The sequence below is a fragment of the Gymnoscopelus microlampas genome, assembly GCF_963454915.1.
Source record: "Gymnoscopelus microlampas genome assembly, chromosome: 19".
Taxonomy (NCBI): Eukaryota; Metazoa; Chordata; class Actinopteri; order Myctophiformes; family Myctophidae; genus Gymnoscopelus; species Gymnoscopelus microlampas.
This window is the reverse complement of record NC_139956.1, coordinates 20,145,513-20,166,780: the sequence shown is the minus strand read 5'-3', so window position 1 is coordinate 20,166,780 and position 21,268 is coordinate 20,145,513. Positions and strand designations below refer to the sequence as shown.

The following is a 21,268-nucleotide window of genomic DNA, read 5'->3' as shown; positions in this document are numbered from 1 at the left end:
AAAACCTAAAAAAAAATGAAATTCATGGTGTAGCCCCTATAAGGTGGTGTGTGTGTGGACCCACAAATTATAATAGTAGTCCTTAAGTGACTTGGTGTTGAAAGGAAGGTGTTACACTTTTGAGTAATATCTGTGAGAAGGTATTTATTATTTTTGGTATTTTGCAATAACAGTATTGTGACATTTTGTATTCCTGAAAGAAGAGGGGTATTTATCTTTAAGGTTTGAACCTGCATTATTGCTGGAAAGAGCACTTGAACATTTGTTGTGTACATTTATGTGTCCATTCTATTTTCTATTTTTGCACAATCATTGCACAAACTAAATAATTGAGATTCTATTTTTCTAACTACTTGGTTGTGTGAATTCATTTCATTGTTACCTTTTAGATAGAGGGTTCATTTGGTTACAGACCTAAGTAAACACATTGACTGCCAGAATTATTTCAGATTTTTTGCAGTCTTCTGCCAGAGATTTTTCATTGGAAAAAAAAAGTACTCAGGAGCCGAGATACAAAATTTTAAAGTTTTAAGTTAACAAGGAAGTGGATGAGAGTAAAGATCTTCGAAATTCATATCTCCTTGGTCTTTGGGTAAAATAAAAAAATAAAAAATATATATATTTTTTTTTTGCTAAAATCGAGTTATCTCGATCTTGGCAGGCAAGTGATGAAACGGTAATATCGAGTTAACTCGATCTAGGCAGTCAATGTGTTAATATTGAAGCTAAGAGAGTCTTATTTAATATACTTTGGGTTAAAAACTGCATGAAAAGGTAAATTGATAACATTGTGACTTTAAAAGCTGCTTTTGCATTTATTATTATAAAAGAGATTCAAGATAATACTGAGTTAATCAGAGTTAAGTTAAATTTATTTAAAAGAACTCAAAAGCCCTCCCCTCATTAACGTGACGATCGAGGGGACCGCTACACAACAACAAAATCTAAATCAAAACATGATTTGCTGGCGAGGCCAAAAAAAAACATGGTGGCTTACACCAATTAAATACAAGATACAAAAAGTTAAGAATTATTTTATAATTTACTATATCATTTTTCAATATATTTTAACTACTTTCTTCCTGGCATCCCTATTTTGGTCATTATATGCGAAAATGTTAAATGAATCAATTAATTCATTTACTTCACACATTTTCAAGCTCACAACATGGCACATTATGATGTGTTGTGAGCTAGTAAATCTGCTATTTTGGCTTTGAATACAGGCGTGCTTTGAGACCTTGACTTGACCATTGGTGTGCCGGGCAAAAAATGTTTGAAAACCATTGTAATAGAGTGATAGTAAAAGAAAATAAAGGCATCTTGCCTCCATCTCCCACCAGTTACACTGAAACATGATGCATGCATCTGCATGACATGTTGACACTGTTCTTTCTATTATGTCAGTTTGTTTTTCTCTGCCCACCCTGTGGCTTGGCATGGGTCATGCGTCGTTGCGGTTGACATAATTATTGGGTGGCGAAGTCCGTCGGGATTCGTCTGAGTTCAACATTTGTTTTTTGGCTACACGAGTCACAGTGTGATTGTTTTTTTTTTAAATGCTGCTGTGGTTGTTGATGCACTGAATGTAGAGTATTCCCAATTCCTGAGAGGGAACGAGAGAAGTGAAAGAAGAACAGAGTAAATCATTTAGAGCAGGGGTTTTCAACTGATTGTGAACCAGGGACCACCACCCTGACTAAGAATCAACCACGGGACCAGTGTTGGGTGGGGATATGGGCTAAGTTTAGTGTTTTTGGTAACACTTGCTATTTTTCCCATGTCTATAATGCATTATAATCAGCTTAGAACAGTGTATGATTATAGTTATGAGAACTGAAATATGCATAACCCTTTATTTGTTTCTCAACCAATTGTCCATGGACATATGTTTTTAAATAATGACCGAAATATTATGCTAGTGAGCAAAGCGTTTTTGAGTAATTGAGTGTTTTTGAGAATGTCTCTTACTTTGTCCAGCCTTCTATATTAAACTCATATTAAATGATATACTGATTTGTAACTTACAGTATGTATGAGTGAGAAGACACACCCTATCACATGGGCACATTTCCTAATAATGATAACTAAGGCAATTCGGTACACTTCCCCTTCTCCTCCTTTTCTGTGGAAGTTCTTGACCTCCTAGTAACTGCTGTCAACATCGACGTGTCATCTTAGGTCACCAGGTCATTGAGTGAACTGTTTCTCATGTCCATGTCTATCTCTTCTTGGCTATAGTGGAGTCTCATGTCTCATGTCATTTTCTGGCTCGAACCTGGCCCTTTGCATATTCTTCAGGTATGCCAGCATGAAAATACTACTGTCACATATATACGTATTTATAAAAGGTAAAACACATTTAGCTTTTACTGTAAGCTCTGGGAATTCTACCTGACAGCTCATCCAGAACTTCACAAGGGACTGTCACTTTCCTACAGTACCTAATGCATGATCAGGGACCACATGCAATACCTCCACGGACCACCAGTGGTCCACGGACCACCGGTTGAAAACTCCTGATTTAGAGGGTGCCAACTGCTTAATTGGTTGAAGACCTTTCTTCCCTACATTTCTCATCCCCATCTGGGACATCATTGTGAGAAGAAACAGTTGCTCACAATGCCCTCTACACCAAATCTCTTCACATTGTGACGCATTGTGAGCTAGATCTGCAATTTCCGATAAATGTTTGGGACTGTTTGGGAATGTTTGGGATGCTACTAGGGTTTATGTGGTTAATACAGTCATCCAATACCAGCCTGAACCAGTTCTGTTCTAGTTCTTTTCTAGATGGCCTGTGTTCTGTTCCGTCTTCTCTTCGCTCTGTTGTTGCCATCTGGGGCGGGACGCAGTGAGGGGTTCATTTCTGAATAATGGCCTAACCACAGGGTCTAAATTAGTGCACCAGGCGGATAGAACAGAAGATTTGGCTTCACACTTCAACGGCTATTGCCCTCTATTTGTCTGTTCTCTGCCCCCCCGCCCCTCTCCTCCCAACACCCCCACCCCAACCATTTCCCTCTCAATGTTTATTTTCTCTTTCCCACCACCCCTTGTTTTTTTCAATGCCTGCCTCTTCTTGCTTGCTTTCCTTTCTATCACATTCTCCTCCTCTTCTCCATTTTGGCGCTGTTTGTCCGTAACACTTTATTGACCTGTTATTTCAGCCTATATGTGACTTGCATGAAAACCAGATGAGTGGGCCCCTTTCCGTTTGGCTCGCTTTGTTCCCCTGGACTCCCAGTCAACTCTCCTCAATCACTCCCCAGCTCCTTCCTTCCTCGCTTTCTTCCCTATGTTATGTAAGAGGGTTACTTGTGAACAGATCAACAATCTGTTTGCTAAAGCCTCATTTAATGCTCCGTTGTGTGTATTTAAATATCAATTAGGCTTTAATCAGATTAACGCTGCCGTCCCTGTTCTGGACATTTTGTTATAGGAGGAGATTTTCAAAATAATCGACATTTTCATCACGCCACACCGTCGTGTGATGAAGTCTAAATAGGGCTTAAGTAGTTAAGTGACAAAAATGGTCACAGCCAAACCTATAAAGCAACTGCTCCAGTGACTTAAATCAAATCATTCTTGCAATCAGTTATTGCTTCTTGCCAAACCAAACACTGTAAAAACGGCATCCTGCTCATTGGGAAGGGTCTGACACCTGCCCCACACACCTATAAGCTTAATTTAATGAATTTACCAGAACTTTGTGAAAGACCGTTACCCAAAATAGCTTTGAAATATTGATAGTGGGGATCAATTAGACCAATTTGTTAGATACTTAAAATCATGGTTAGGCACACATTGTACAATGTGTGTAATCATTTCTATGGGATTTATTTGATATCAAGTAGCATCATGAGAGTAAAGTAAAGGCCGTAGGGGTGGACCCTTGAGCAAGACACTTTACCCAAATTGGTGCCTTGAATGTGTGTGTATGAATGGGTGAATGTAATCCACTTTGTAAAGTGAGGACCCCCTAGAAAACGAGATGCTGCATCTCAAGGGTTTTCCTCCAGGGAAAAAATAAAAATAAAACACTTTGGAGGGAGGCGCTATATAAATGAACCATTTACCATTATAGCAATTGTGCTAGTTCTTGGTAGTTATGCAATTATTTGGTGAAAGATTTCTTTCTGTTTTTTACAATTTGCTAGTACATAACCAGGCCATTCGTGTAAATAAGAATGTGTTCTTAAGTGACCAAAATAAAGGAGATTGAGAGACCATTCTCACACAGGATGGGTTGTGAAGAGATAAAAGTTCCACAGTCAGCTGTTTCAACTGTGTTCACTCACACTGGCTAATATGTACATGTACAACGTTTAGAATCCACAGTAGGGTGGTCTTGGCACTGAGAGACGAGACAAGACATCTACAGTGATGGTTTTGTATGGTGCATATGTGACTTTCCCTCAGAAACACATTGGTTGCCGGCTTCTCTAGACCCAGACAGCGTCTATATTTACCTGGCTGCAGCTCCATGAAGTGTATTTATCTTGGAAGTTAGGTAACAATTACGACGAAGCGGCTCCATAGCAACAAAAGATTATGGGCTTAACCTGGCCCTTTTCTAATAGGCGCCCATCACAGATACCGCGCCGTTAGTGCAGCTGCAGTCCTTACAGGATCCACAGGGGGCTCTGACCTCTGAACTTGTCCTGACGCACAACAATCCTGTTAGATCTGGCTGTCTGTGTCTAAAGGAACTGCTGAGAGCTTTAAACGCAACATGAGATCAGTAATTGACAGAGAACAGCGGAGAGATTCTGCTTAGCTTCACTCAAGTCATTCATGTGGATAATTGGGGTTACTGAGTGAATGATATGGTTAGGACACAGTAATGGGATTTCCACCTTGTTTTTGCAAGTTGTATATTATTCTATAATTCTATATTCTATAACTTTATATTTGATTACACTATAAATATTATAACTATGAGTTTATTTTACACTTCGTTTGGGACCAACAATCGATAATGACACATTTCGTTTGTAATGGATTTATTTGTCAGGGGGGGGGGCACAAATATTAAAGCATCAAATATACATACAAACTGGTCAAATAAGTTATTGCTGATAGTCACACAGAAGTAAAATAAGCTGAATACCTTGTAAAACATTAATACCCCTTCCTATCAAAGCCAGTGACACTTGAGGAAAAATAATCAGATCTAGTAATTCAACAAAACACTTTCAGGCAGGCAGTTGATGCAAAACATTACCAGTGCTAAGACTACAGTACGATGCGTATTTCAACAGAAGTCCCAGAGAAGAGTTCAGATTATGGCACATACATGACACACCTGATTTGAACATCATGCTAAAGAGTATCAAAGGAAAAACACACTGCATAGAAATACATCTTTGAAAAAAACAAACAATTAAGTACTGTTGCCCTGGCCTTTCTGGGGAAAGGTTCCAGTCTCCCGATCAGATCATGAGTGTTCTCTTCACCTTTCACAGGCCTCCCTCCTCCTGCGAAAACAAATCATGTTTTCATTAGCTGCTTCTGATAGGAAGACACTAGCTGTCCATCAGGAGGACGACCTCATTGTTAGTCTCTCAAGCCAGACAACTGTTCCACACTGTTCAAATACTATGAATACTATGCCCCCTAAAAGTTCCGCACAGGTACTAAACACAGACAGGTATCGTCTATTTGATTTACAGTAGGAATTATCTACGCGACTGCGAAACGGACGTACAGACTGTTAGGCAAAAGCATTTGAATATTGTGTGAGCCTCAGCCAACAGTATGTCTTGAGATACTTCCCCATTGTTAACGGGCGCTGTGTTTTATCAGGGAGGTGCTTTGATGTGCATTATCATTTCCTGTGGGTTTTGGGGGTGTGTACATATGTGCACTTTGTGATGTAACTCTAAACTATCAATTTGCAATTGATGGCAGGACAATTTGTGTCCCTACGTTTATAATAGATTGTGCGCGTGTGTATATACGTATGTACACACAGGCACACGTGTACAGTCATTCACGTGTTGGATTTTACATGTACATATGGGAGTGTACAAAGGAAGACCAACAGAATATGTTCCAGACCTATGTATGATCAACCATGGGCTAAATCCCAGCTTAAACTTCAACCATCACATTGATTTTCCTACTTATTTACCCTGTGCAATATTCTGCTGAGTTAGACCTTAAGTCAGCCTTTCTGCTACGTTGCCCACCTAGTATTTACTGTCCCTGTAATGAGTAATGTCTCAATTTTGTATAACAGTACAGGCTACAAGTTATAGTTATAGTAGTGCCTTCCTGTCTACTGTCAAATTTGCTCGAAAGAAAGAGAAATATTTCTCATTTCCATTTATGTTATTTCTATTCTGGCCAGTCCTATTCATATATGGATTTACTGAGACAGGTGGTTTCAAATGGAATTCCGTTGTTTCCTATAGACCAGTTCCTCATTGCTGAAGTCAAAGTCTAGAATTCTGATCGGACCAGAAACATAATGATGGAACTACAGGACAGCATACTTTAAGTTGGGGATGGAGTTCCTTTGACAGTTTTTCCTGTGTTGCATACTTTGCTTTAACCAATGCATTTAGAGATTGACTAAGTTCAAGCCGATCGCACACACGCACGCACACATTCACGCATGCACACTCAAACATATACGTATACTAGTTTCCACAGATCCCAGTAATACCATCAAAACACTTAAAAACAGAACTACTGATGCTACTGCATCAAGCTTAATTGGGAATATCCGTTGTATTAAGGCCCAGTTTCAGCTTAACTTAACAAGTTTGTAACATCAATGTTAATGGCTTTCCTTTTTTAATTTGGATTCAAATTGGACATGGCAGCTTTGAAAATTCTACATGATATTGTGAAAAGTAGATTAAGCTTCACATCCAATTCATGGACCAACAGCCCAGCTTCATTCCCTTTTGGTGACTGACAGATCTCTGGGATTGGGACTACCCTGCTCTCACCCCTCAATGCCCCCCAGGACCATGCAACATAAATATAATATGGTAATGTAAATATATGCTGCTATACTATGTAGAATGTGCAGATATAGGCAAATTCCTTGTATGAGCAAACATGCCTGGCAATACAAATAATTCTGATATGGACATTATATAGGATATTGTGTGTGTGTGTGTGTGTGTGTGTGTGTGTGTGTGTGTGTGTGTGTGTGTGTGTGTGTGTGTGTGTGTGTGTGTGTGTGTGTGTGTGTGTGTGTGTGTGTGTGTGTGTGTGTGTGTGTGTGTGTGTGTGTGCGCACGCGCAGTGGTGTAAAATATATATTTTTTATTAACAGGTTATCCACATTTAATTGAGGACAAAGGTATTGGCATCAGTAGTATGCATCAGTAGTATTAGTACCAAAAGTAAAAGTACTCATTACGTTTCACAAGGTATCATAGTATAAAATGTATTAACATCTTATAGCAGATCTACAAGCTCACAACGCGCTGCGATGTGGCACGTTGTGAGCTTATAGACTGGCTATTTTTAAATAGCCAAAGTTTAAATAGGGCTCAAGTGGTTAATATATATTTTGTACTAATAATTCAAATCTACAAAGTAACTAGTAAAGTTTTCTAATAATTATAGTGGAATAATTATACTGGAATAATTGTGTGTGTGTGTGTGTGTGTGTGTGTGTGTGTGTGTGTGTGTGTGTGTGTGTGTGTGTGTGTGTGTGTGTGTGTGTGTGTGTGTGTGTGTGTGTGTGTGTGTGTGTGTGTGTGTGTGTGAGAGAGACCCTTCTCTCACACCCTTCTTCTGTCTACCTCCTTGCTTTCGCGGCAGTCCCCACAGATACAGCCCAGGCAGCCGTTAACCACCTGTATGCCACACAGGACCGTCTGCAGTGCGCCCATACACAGCAGAATGGCAAATAGACCAATGTGCCACGGCACTATGTTATCAGGGAATATGCAGTACGCTTTCCACAGAGACTCATCAGCCAGGTAGCTGCCGTTTCTGCAGAGATACAGACACAAACACAGGTAGTCAGAAAGTTTAAAGTAAAAGATAAACCAAAATATGGATGATTGAATGTGAGCAAGGCTGGTCTTGGGGTATAGGAAGATAAAATGTGTTAACATGACTTGACTTGACTTGTGGTTTGGTGGTCAGGAAGCTGAAATGAGCTGAAATGGAACATCATGTGCCCTATTTAAACCTTGAAGAAAATATTATGTAGAGTCAGAAAATAAAGACAAAATAGGTTATTGCATTGGAGGAAGGGCTGGCTCAAGCTAAATAGTGTTTGTTGGGTAAACTGTCAGACTTGCCCCTGTATGCTGGGGTTTCTCTATACAGAACATATGCTCTGCCCAAGCACGTAAAATACCTTGAAGTTGCCAACAGCCTCATACTGAATCTACGGCATTAGTCAACATGAGCTCTCAGAAACTGCATGGACTTTTCACACCTTATGAAAAATAAAATGGATAAACAATAGCATTTTTGAGGGTGTGTGTGGGGGTATGTGGGGGGGCACTTACTGTGTCATGCTGGGACACAAGCTTGTTTCTTATGCTGAAGTAACGTAATGCAGGCTAATAGTCCATTAATACACTTGGAGCTTCTATTTATTTCTTTATTTTCAAGATTTCTTTTTTCTTTTTGTCATTTTGCCATAAACAATGAACTACACTAAACAGTCCCTGTCACTGCCAACACCAACTGTTGGCCTGGGCAGGTTACACACAGTCACCAACAGCAGAAGAGCGTAATGTGGTGGAAAAAGTAATCAAATGTTTTTAGTAAAAGTATCAATACTGCAATGTAGAAGTACATTGAAAGTGAAAGTCTGGAATAAAAAATGTACTTGAGTAAAAGTACAAAAGTATTGGTATCAAAATGTACTTAAAGTACAAAAATGTTTGAAAATAGCAGATGTACAAGCTCACAACACATTGCGATACGACGCGTTGTGAGCTTGTAGATCAGCTATTTTCAAATAGCCAAGGTATAAAATAAGACTAAAGTGGTTAATGTATGTTTTATAATGTAATCATTTATACCTGCAAAGTAACTAGTTACTCAAGTTTTCAAATAATTGTAGTGGAGTAAAAGTACAATATTTGTCTCTGAGTAGTGGAGTAGAAGTAAAAGTATAGACAATTGGAAATTCTCCAGTAAAGTAAAAGTACCTCAAAATTGTACTTAAGTACAGTACTTGAGTAAATGTACGCAGGGGAACACACAACGCCCCCCCAGTAACTCTCCCAGCATAGCCGCTGGCAGGTACACGCACCCCGACCAACCAGGGCAAAGAACATAATATCCTGCCAAGATCAACTGTGAACACCGCCAATTGTGTTCACTGAAACACATTCCTCCCCAGAGGAATCGAACCCTAGTCCCCACACAGTGTTGAGAAATTGCTTTACCCATGTGCGGTGCCACCCAGACAACCTAAATACATGATCTTTAATGCCCTAAATGTCCCCTCTTCTGAAGAAAGAAATGGTTAAAGCCTGCATTTCTTTATGTAAAAAATGGCTAAATACCTCTTCACAAGTTTAAAAAGTTGAATCTATATTGAGGTTGAGACTATCAGAAGGTGAAAATAAATGATACAAACATTTTTTTAATGATATAATCTATCAGTTATTATTATTGAGATATTATGTAAATAATAATGATAGTAATTTGATCATCGGTATAAGAGGGCTCTGTATATTATTTGCTTGTAAGTCTAAACTAAAACCACAAAATAACAAATAAGCACTGGCCTCGTCTGCCCCCTACTGGATGTTGTTTGTGTTACTTCTGATCAATACTCATGAATATTAATCTTTTACAGTCATTCCCATAGAGCAAAGGAGCTTACACATATGTACCTTGCGTGTAAAAACAAATCCAACAATCCAGTAAACACCAATGCACACAATGCATCTGTGTGTGTGGATCTGTGTATGAGCACATATTTGTTCCCCGAGATTTTCCACATTAAAAAAAGCAGATCTACAAGCTCACAACGCATTGCGACACATTGTGAGCTTGTAGATTGGCTAGTTTTGAATGGCAGACGTATGAATTAGGGTTAAAGTGGTTAAACAAATGTTTGACTAATTTTGTTGCTGGACCGCATTTTGTTGTAACTGTTGTAATGTACACTACACTGGGATGTGCATGTTAAGTGGCTAATTACATGAGTAATGACACTCACGTGGGGAGGCCTTCGAAGGGGTACTCCCATTCGCCTTCAGGGGTCTCACACTTGGGCCCTTTAGCCAGAGCTGCTGAAGCCACACTGGTGCAATAGATGGCTCCAATCAGGCCAAAGCCAGAGGAAAAGACTGAGTTCAGCATCTGTTAGTGTAGTGGACAGAAAGAGGCAGCAACAGTCATCAGTTATGTCCATATTGTGTTTCAGCACATTCCGACCTCCAGTGACTACCAGACCAGTATAAAATAAAAGTTTTAAAAAGTTACGATATTTCAAAAAGTATAAAACATGTATGTCTAATTATGTTGCACTAGAAATGTGGGGGTGATCAGTCCAGTGGTTTGCAAGATTAGCTGCGGACACACACACACACGCACACACACAGGCACAGGCACACGCACACGCACACGCACACGCACACGCACACGCACACACACGCACACACACTTTTTGTAAAACTCTTAGTTGCACCAGCGTTGCACTTTTGTTCTTGTATTGTCTGATAAAGATTTCCATTTCCATTTGGCCTAGGTAAATAGACCATCACTACACAAGTGGGGGCAATACCATCCCGATGTGTCCTTTTATATTGTGGCTTCACCAGCGAGCACCACATTTACCACTTTGTTCACAAACTGCTGGCTATAGATAATTAAAGATTGGACAGGGAGGCAACGACATTAGATTTGTTTCGTAAATGAGGTTAAACTGATTGACTGAACAGATTTTAATGGGCTTATAATGGCAATTCTAATTGGAACAGATAAACAATGATGCTGATTCGACAGCGTTGTAAAAGAAGCATAACAGCGATTTGGATACTATTCTTGTGATTCTTATTGGATGGCTAATTATAATTAGTAACCCAATCCAATCAGAATCACTGCTATTAACCTGTCCAATTAGAATCCAATCATGTACAAAAAAAAGGCACTGGTGGGATTTGATTCAGAATCCAATAGAGTCACATGTGGTTTGTCAAGCAAGTATCTCAAGCTCTATGCCACCAATGGGCACACTAGCTTAGGTATTATATTGCCCTAATACATTGGGTTATTTTGGGCGCCGATAACTCTGAGAGTGTACAAATGGAACAAAATGGACCCTTAAGGGTTTCCATTTGTACACTCTCAGAGTTACGACCTGTAAGGGTCCATTTGGTTCATAAGTTTCATAACTATACATCATTTAGCTGGCACCCCTGGAACCCCCACACTTTGAGAACCATTGTTTTATATGACGCGGAAATGCTTTTTTATATGACACGGAAGCGCTTTCACATGGCTTTACTTACCCGACATCGGTTTCCACAGCAACCTGCTCCACAGCAACCTTTGCCCCCTGCCCTGATAGCTGAACAGCTGGGACACAGCATCTGTCAAATCAAACAGCAGGTGTAATTTTTTAAGCAAGCTACGTAAAACAACTTTATTGAGAACATCTCAAACACACTGCGGCCAGTAGGCCAGATATACTGTAGAACTCCTCCTTAAAATGGAGGCCCACTGGATCATGACTTAACTTGACTCCTACATACTTAGTTGACTGAAGTAGTCCCCCAGGGGTCTATACTGGGCCCTCTCCTTTTCCCCCTCAGTCTATCTCTTTGCCGAAAATAGCAAATCTACAATCTACAAAGCTTTTTTGATTTGATTTGATCTTTATTTATCTTGAACAATTTAAAAGTACAGAAAACTCCATACATCATCATCACAATTTCAAAACATTTGTTCAAGAAGGGACAGAAAGAAGCAAATGCTTATCTAGTCCGGCCCCCTTCTTACCATGACAAATAACCTATTGTAAAACAATATGTTTTAATACAAATTGATATACCATAAAATGAGTACACAATTTACATATAATACATATAAATCGATCCTACTAAAAGTAATAAAAGATCATATAAAGTAAAGAAAATAGTCAATTTAAAAAACAATTCATATACAGCAAATAATCATAGTAACTTATTAAATTAGTCAATCAGTATAAAATGATCTGACCATAATGTAGTATAAATGACTGCTTATAGCATCGCTTGAACTGTTTAACATTTCTGCAGTTTTTGATACTTATATCAAGATTATTCCAAAGATTAATACCTGATATTGAAATGCACATTTGTTTCAGCTCAGAAGTCAACTTGTAGTTATACTACTTTGATTGAATGTTCACCTCAGAATACACACAGGTTTATGTGATTAAGAAACTTGAACCATTTGTTGGAATCTATTGGCCCGCCCCTAACATAACCACCAAAGCCCCCCTTCCCAGTGCTGGCTTAATGCAAGGACTTTAAGTGCTACAACACTGGGCACCAACCTTGGGGAGCACCAAACGGCAGGGGAAAAGTGAAAGAAGACTCTACTATCGTGGAAAGACCCCCCCTCCCGCCCCCCTGGGCACCACGAATGGTTAATCCGGCCCTGCCCCTCCCCCTTGGTAATTCTGGGAATGAAAAAGGTGGCCTGTTTCTGTTGTTGGGTGGGTCACAGACATCTAAGTGTGTAAGTGTATTCTTAAACATGCCTAATGCAGAAATAACTGCAGTCTGATGACTTACTATGCCCCAACGGAGGAAGTGCAAAAGTCACTGCTGTGTTTGTTTGTTTGTGTGTCTGTCTGTCTGTCTGTCTGTGTGTGTGTGTGTGTGTGTGTGTGTGTGTGTGTGTGTGTGTGTGTGTGTGTGTGTGTGTGTGTGTGTGCGCGTACTGTATTCTGTCTCTGTCTGTCTTTGACATTTGTTACAATTGTATTGTTGTGTGCATGTCATCTCTTATCTACTATACTAATATTTGTGAATCCTGAATCAATTGTTAGTTTCTTGTTCCAAAGGTTAATGACACATAAATGAGTGAGCAGAGCCATGGAACCAGAGTTACTCAGTATACAGGGCTCTGGTCAGTATCACAGTCTCGATTATGATGAAGTAGTGATAAAGACACACCCTTATAGGCATCAAAGGTCTCCATTTACAACACACATCATTATGATTATGCATTATCTAAGTTCCTTGTTGCTACAGAATTTACAAACCGGTTGGGCCGAATGGAAGATCAACTTAATAGTGAGACGTTTCAAGAACTAAGTGGTCACATAGTGGATGCTATTGATCAGTGGTTCATAATGTGCAACATTGTTTTCTCACTCAACAGTAAACAAACCAACTGCACGTTTCTAAAGTGTCAATCTAAGGACTTTTTAAACATTTCAAATACCTCTAAAATGAAAAAGTGTTTTTGTATTTTTTTTAAATAACATCATTACTGCATCAAACGTAATCAACAAACTATAATATAAAAAAATATCAAAGATTGGCCAAAATTGAGGCATTGTGAGCTTGTAGATCAGCTATTTTCACAATATTTATCTGCAGAACCGAGTCAAACATAGTTTTATGCCAGGCTGGGGGGTCCCCCAGTTCAAATATGATTATTTTGGAGGATTGCGGCCTGAAAAGTTTGAAAACCGCTGCTATTATATCACAGAGACACCTATTGCTGAGAAATTAGCAGAAAAAAAGGGAAGTGTGTGTGCCTATCCAATGTCAGTATGTGTATTGTGAATTTCAGAAATATTTCAAAATAAAGGCCATGACATGTATGTGTCAAATCATTGATTGATTTCATTGTGATTTATTATTATTTATATATAACATGACATAATTCAGTACTCACAAAGAGTCCTCCTCCAATGAGTCCCCCCATAAGCCAGACCTCCAAGGAGATCTGACTGTTCTCCAGGCTCTCCAAATTAGGGAAGAAAAGGAGCAGGTTGGCAATCATACAGATGAACGCTGAAGGCAGCAAGATCAGACCCACCAAGCGGGCACACTTTCCTGTACAGCACATCCTTCTATCGGTCTCACTTCGTTGCTATCTTCTTCTGTCTCTCTGTGCTTTCTTCTTTGCCTTCACGCAGTCAAAAGGGACCGCAACAAGTCCCCTGAAAAAAGACTAAAACTACAACCACAGCCACCAAAAAACAAAAAGCTAAGTAACTCAAGACTGAAGAGAGGCTCGGGAAGTGAGTGACGCCTCACCAGGGATAGCTCACACACTCGTCAGGGTCACAGGGTGGAAGGCAAACACTACACACGCAACAGGACTGAGAACAAAGGCCAAATGATGGTTTAGCTGCCTGCGAGATCACGTGATCTACAAATCTACAAAACCACAGAAACTGTTGGTGTAACTTAAAGAGAATAAATATATATTCTTTCTTTATTCAAAACATATTTTTGTCTTTGCAAATGTTGCAAGGTGTATTGCTCTAAACGAATTAATGCAGGGCAATAAGAGCAGTGCAGAAGGGATGGGGGGATGGGAGGGTAGGTCTCTAGACTGCCCTTTGATACCTGTCCATGATGATATCATACACATTAGTTCCATTTATGGTCTGTTGCTCTAACATTAGCTTAGCGTCCCGGGTGGACTTAAAATAAACACCTGTGTTTGTCAACCGAAAGGACATAGACAGAGTGGTGTGGAGTCTAAATGACAGAGCAGTACTGTATTTAGAGTGGGAAATCCAAGACTTAAAAACCAGAATGTTCTACAAATGCATTGACCTTGTCTATTTGAAAGAGGAAATTGGATAATACAGTATTGGACTATCTTTTTATGGCCATTTGTTCAGTGTTCCTAATGGTGGTGGGTTAATGAGTATCAAACTGCTGACATTGACAGACCTGCTGAATGTTATCAGCATTCTTTGTCGCTGTACAATTACAAATTCCAATTGAAATAGGTTTTCTGTGTTAAGGGTATCTTTGATGCAATGTGACTAGAATGTGTTCCCCTAGATATGTTCAATGTTTTAGTTTTGCTATGTTTTGACAAAATAAATAGGCTAGATTAAAATCAAAGGTTAAATCAAACCCATGGATAGGAAGGCACTTCATATGACCACATTGGCCTGTTTCAACAAAATTGTGAAGGTGGAACCCCAGACAACTGTTTAGTCCCTACCAGTCCAGCACATGAGATCGATGCCCCAGAGACCTATCCATGTTGTCAGGACCAAAACAGATTGAGAGTTATCAACATCTAATGTAAACATATTATGAGCATGCAGAAGCATGCAGAAGCTGCATTTGTTTTAAATCCTGCCATGTCCTTCAATATCAAATCAATCATCAATCATATGTTTTGATCTAGTTTCTTTTGCCATTGTTTCATTGGAAAACCTTAAAACACACCTACACATTAAATCACAGTAATGTTCCAAGACTTTCTCATCAACACAGACCTAGTGACCTAGGGGCCCGTTCCACGAAACCTGGATTAGGGATAAACCGGGTTTAACCCAGGTTTAAACGGCTATCCTGGCTTAAATTATCCAGGAAGCGGTTTCACGAAAGCTGAGTTAGCTTGGCAGATTAACTTAGCCAGTAAACCTGGATATGTTTATCCATGATCCAGTTTCACGAAAGAAAATTGAAGCAATCCTGCCTTAGTTACCATGGCAATTTAGCTGTGAAGTTAGCCTGGTCCGGACCAGGCTAACAGCCAAGCTTTATTAATCCAGTGCCTTGTTCTTCAGTTTTTTGTGAAATAGCTGTTAGTCCAATGACTCCAATCGTAAACCAATGAGTTTTTCCACACTTATTCAATTCTTATGCGAAAATCGAAGATCTACAAGCTCGGAAAAAAAATGTCTTATGGCGGCCGGGGGTCCACGGGGTCCCCGTGGCGGCCGCCATAAGACAATTTTTTCCACGGGGGTCCCCGTGGTGGCCGGGGCCGGCCACCATGGGGCCCCCGTGTACCCCCGGACCCCCGTGTACGCCCGGGTACTCCCGAACCCCCGTTGACCCCCGGCCCCGTATACCCCTGGACCCCCGTTGACCCCCGTTGACCGGGGACCCCCGGCCGCCAAAAGGGAAGCTTTTCACTTGTAGATCTTCGATTTTAGAAATTTAAAATTAGAAAATGATTCTAAGTGTTTATAATTATAATTCCAATATTCACATAAACTCCTCATGTTTAAGCCTAACTGAATATAAATTAGTTGCATATTTTTGGACAACTTTTGCATTTAATTTGCTAATTCGCTTTCTCTGGATCTATATTTATTGCGGCCGTGGCCTGGCTTGACAAAGTCACTCCTTCTCAGCCAGGCTTGGCGTTCGTGGAACTGAATAAACCAGGCTGAACAGCGCAGGCTTGTCAAACCTGGATTTTCCTTTTAAACCAGGATAATTTAATTCCGCTTTCGTGGAATAGACCCATGGTTTAGTTGGTACGCACAACAAAAAAAAGTGCCAACTGGAACCGAAACAGGTTATTCAGAGTGATGTCATAGATTAGAAGAACCGTTTTTGGTTCCAGAATAAACCTTTCAGACCAAGGTTAATTTTGTATTGTTAATCATATTTGAATGGTTCTATAAAGAACCCATAACCACTTACTGTAAACCACTTGAAATACTTAATCGAACGCAGACTGGTGTCCCCCAGAATTATTCATGTTGTCTGCAATTCAAAGATCTATAATACTCAGTGCAATGTCACTAATCGCAATTACTTGAATTCTTATAATAGAGTAGCATTTTTATGCACCTTTTTCGGGTATTTTTTGCTTTATTCTCATGACATAGGAGTGTAGCGAGACAGAGCGGGGAAGACATGCAACTCACTGCTGTGACTGAATTCGAACCAGACGTTACAAGCGCATGGTTTGTGTACCATCTGGTGCACTGCCATGTACATCATTATCTTTGAGTACATAAAAAAATCTGTAATTCTACTTTCAACCTCAATTTGTTTACTTATTGTACTCAACTACTTTTGGAAGTAATACGTACAGTATATCTGACATATACAGTATATCATGTATATAGAGTATCCATGCTGATATTTATTTTACCTCTATTTTACCAGGAAGTCCCATTGAGCTCAGAAATCTCTTTTAGAAGAGAGACCTGGCCATGGTAGCAGCCAAATAAAAAAAACAAATAACAAATCACAACACATTAAAATGCAACATATGCAGATGATATGCAACATATAATTCCTCTTCCTAATGTTTTTCATAATTTTCAAGTTCAGTAGACAGCCACTGGAGGACTGACAGCCAATACAGGACTGACTATATTGGCTATACTGATACATGATACAGCATGTAAACTAGTTGTGACACTGCAAGGTTCGAGAAGTTAACTAAGGTAATCATCAATCACCTTATGTAGTATGTGTTCAGGTCCTGTCAAGTGTGCACTTTTTAAAGCATTTTGCACTCCCATGTATACAGCGGTGCACATACAAGAAAGGTAGCATGTGGAGGCTTAAAGTGGCCTACAATGATACCCTGAGGATTCTACTTAAAGTCCCTAGATGGCATAGTGCCAGTCACCTGTTTGTAACATGTGGAATCCATACATGTGAGGCTCTCTTACGACACTATGTATGGATTAATGTCTCATGTGTGTGCCGGATGTAGGATATGAGGATGAGGATATAGTCAATCCTGGGAAGAGCTGTCTCCGGTACTCGTTCAGGCTGCGTAAACACTGGAGAGTCAGCCTCTATTTATGATTAATTTATTTGATGTGTTTTGTCAATTTCTTTGTATGGACCTCCTGAGTGTCTGGAATAAAGTTTGAATTGAATTGAATAATGAGCATGCAGCAGCATGCAGAAGTTGTAAAGTTATTCTTATACGCTTCCTTTAAGCTGCATAAATCCTGCCACGCCCTCCAACATCAAATCAATCATCATTAATCTGTTTTGACTGCAGTTTATTTTGCCATTGTTCCATTGGCAAACCTTAAAACACACCTACACATTGAATCACAGTAATGTTCCAAGACTGTCTCATCAACACAGACCTAGTGAACTAGTTTAGTTTGTAGAACTTGATCTCCTCTGTCCTCAAGTAACACTGTCCTCTGCAAAGCCAACCATCCTAAATGCGTAACATCTGTCTGTCTGTAAAGCTCACATATCTGGAGAACAGCAGCAGGATACCTGAGAAGGAAATGGTGTAAGCCATTTTTGTATTTTGGAAACATAAATGTTAAATATATTGTCTAACCAGCTCAGTGGCTTTGTGTTTAGAGTGCCCGCCCTGAGATTGAGAGGTCGAGTTCAATCCCCCGACCGGGTCACACCAAAGACTATCAAAATGGGACCCAATGCCTCCGTGCTTGGTACTCAGCATCAAGGGGTGAATTGGGGATAGGTTCCTGTGATATACTAGCGTCGTGTCCAGTGGGTGTACTTGTACATCAAGCCGCCTCACACTACAGAAACAGGGGATAGGCTCCTGCCACATGGCTCGGGACTCAGGAGCCACTGGTTCCCAAAACTACTTAATGGGACAACTGAGTGAGTGGGGTAGTGTACAGATCATCCAAGGACACCACAGCAGCTGTAACAGTCTGCAGAGGAGGAGAAGGCAGCACTATATTCTCCACTTACCAGCAGGTATGCCTCAATCAGCAGGTTACTGGAAACCTTCTGGAGGCCACAGGAAGAGTGGATGAGATTAGTTGATCTTTATATGTTTATCCTACAACGAATAATGGGGTTTTGGTTGTTATATTTTCATGCATTTCATTTCAATTCAGATTTACCATGATATGAATAATTATTCAAGTTGTCTGCAATTCAAAGATAAAATTCTCAGTGGTGCAAAGTCACTAATTGCAAGTAGCCTACTTTGGTTCTTGTAATTGAGTGGCTTGCATATGAACTTTTTTCAGGTCGTACTTGCTTTATTTTCGTAAGGAGTGTAGTGAGTGTAGAGGGGGGAAGACATGCAACAACACATGGCTGTGAAAACTGTCTAGCAAATTAGATCAACACATTAGACCTTTCTGAAGTCCCCAAGAGGTTTTCTAACCACTCCTGAAGAAAGACAGTATTCATGTTCTTTGTGCCAAAATTATATTCTGCCTAAATTCCATTTTTTTTTTCATAAATACTTATTTTCTAGAATGAACAATGACATAACTTTAAAGTAATGTGGGTAAACGTTACACATATCTGACTTGGCTATTGATCACTGATTGTATCCATTGAACGATTATGCAATTTGGCTTAAACTAACAAAGTACGCTTTGTTTAACCAGCCAATGGCAAAGAATGTAAACAGACAGCTATGATGACCCCGCTGTCACAGGCCTCTTTACTTTCAGCTGAACGACCTGAATCCTATGCAACTACTGCTCACCACAGCAAGGACGATCAAAAAACAAAAAATTGCAGCAGTCATTCATTTATGTTCACACCGTAGACACAAGGAGTTAAAGGAAACAGGAAGAGAAGAATACCAGTTACAACGTTACCAGTCAACCAATACAGCAGAGTAGTTCTTCATCTGACATGGCAGGCAAGTATGGTTCCCTGTTTGTCAAATTTTAAATGGCTTCTTATGATGAAACTTAAAATAATGAAACTTCTATTTCAAACATATTCAGTATGAAGACAATGATGTGTAGACTATGATCAAATTTCAGAAATGGATCAAGGTTTCATTTTTGTTTTATTCTTTCCTTTTTTACCCCATGTCTTGTTTCTAAGCAGACCAAGCAAAGATTAAAGAGCTGATTTCGAGGTGCTTGCAAGCGAGAAACATGGCATATTGCCCATACAGCCAGTTCCCGGTGGGTGCCGCAATATTGACAGCAGATGGTGCTATAATCACAGGTAATATCATACATGACGAACCTAACATATTACAGGTAATTTAATAAATAACTCAGTTAAGTGCTTGTTGTGTGTTCCAGGTTGTAATGTTGAGAACGCCTCCTACGGTCTGACAGTGTGTGCTGAGCGAACAGCCATACAGAGAGCAGTGGTGGAGGGCCACACAAAATTCTCTGCCATTGCTGTAACGTGGTAAGAATAACACGTATTACATTACACAAATGACCTACATTTCTATATACAGTACATGTTACCCCCCTCTCTCCCCACTAGTGACATCAAAGACAGTTTTGTGGGGCCATGTGGAGCATGCAGACAGGTTCTCATGGAGGTGAGAGACACTTGTTGAGACACACTTGAGACATTATGGACAAAATAAGTTCCTATACACTGATTCCAAAGCGGAAGGTTTATGTCACACAATCATTGATAACTCACCACCATACCTTATGTTTTACATACTACACACTTACAAATGTACAAATCCAACATGAAGACCTCAAGTGCATAAAGAATTTGGTCCCATTAGCATAATTCCCCATTAAACACTGATTTGGGATATCGGTTCAGTCAGACACAGCAAGACATAACTCAATGCTTAGAAAACATAATGACAACATAATGAGGTCATACATTATCTCTCCATTCATATTTTCTCTTGACAGTTTGGACCAGATTGGATTGTCTACTTGACAAAGCCAGATGGATCTTACAAAGAAACCAGCCTCAAAGAATTGTTGCCTATGGGTTTTTCTCCGGCTCACCTTGCAAAGGACTGACAATGTTAAATTGCAAAGAGTCCATGTATGTTTTAATAATTTCTTGCATTAAATCGTTCTGGGGTTGTTCATTAATTAACGCATATGCAATCAACTTCTGGTTCAGATCTCCTACACAGAAGTAGGTGGTGAGTAGGCAACACGTGTCGAGGCTCTATGAATAAATCTTAGATCAAAATGAGAAATCTATTGTTGTGCAACATTCTTCAACAACAAAAAAAATCCTTTTCCAGATATTTTCTGTCTGAAAATGATCAGCATGGGTGTAGGGTTTTCATGGGCAGGCACACTTTGTTTAGAGATCCTAGATCTAAAAATCCTATTTGCAGTAGGCAAAGTGATGTATACCGACCATAATCAAATTGACAATCAATCTCACAAATATTAGCTTCACTTCCTGGGTCCTGATGTTAATAACCAGGCCTATAGTAGGTAGGCTAAGCATTAAGCACTGTAGCACAAAGGTCGAGCAATGATTGGGCCTATATGCTTACTCGTGTAATATTCAACGTTCAACTCATAATAAAGAGTAACTTGTGATGATCCATACAAAATGTATAATGATCGGGGCAGGAGAAGAAGTTGTGTGTCAGGGGTTATGGTTTCAGGACCCTGGCCAGCTCCCCAGCCACAAGCAGGGTGGTTTACTAAATACACTCAGATGAGACCACTAAT

At 39.7% G+C, this 21,268-nt stretch overlaps 2 protein-coding genes across 2 annotated transcripts; one reads left to right on the top strand and one right to left on the bottom strand.

The window, feature by feature from the left end:
- Nucleotides 1-5,207: 5,207 nt before the first annotated feature.
- tm4sf5 (transmembrane 4 L six family member 5) lies at nt 5,208-14,013 on the bottom strand (the record flags this gene model as incomplete). The annotated part of the gene is made up of 5 exons (XM_084043019.1): nt 5,208-5,480; nt 7,770-7,962; nt 10,163-10,305; nt 11,457-11,537; nt 13,840-14,013. The coding sequence occupies 5 exons, from the start codon at nt 14,011-14,013 to the stop codon at nt 5,463-5,465; spliced, it is 609 nt and encodes a 202-aa protein (XP_083899145.1). The 3' UTR covers nt 5,208-5,462.
- A 1,902-nt stretch (nt 14,014-15,915) lies between these two features.
- On the top strand, nt 15,916-20,593 carry LOC311034403 (cytidine deaminase; the record flags this gene model as incomplete). Its single annotated transcript, XM_084042284.1, has 7 exons — nt 15,916-15,988; nt 17,605-17,681; nt 18,202-18,313; nt 19,692-19,814; nt 19,895-20,006; nt 20,088-20,145; nt 20,480-20,593. The coding sequence occupies 7 exons, from the start codon at nt 15,916-15,918 to the stop codon at nt 20,591-20,593; spliced, it is 669 nt and encodes a 222-aa protein (XP_083898410.1).
- Between the last annotated feature and the right edge of the window lie 675 nt (nt 20,594-21,268).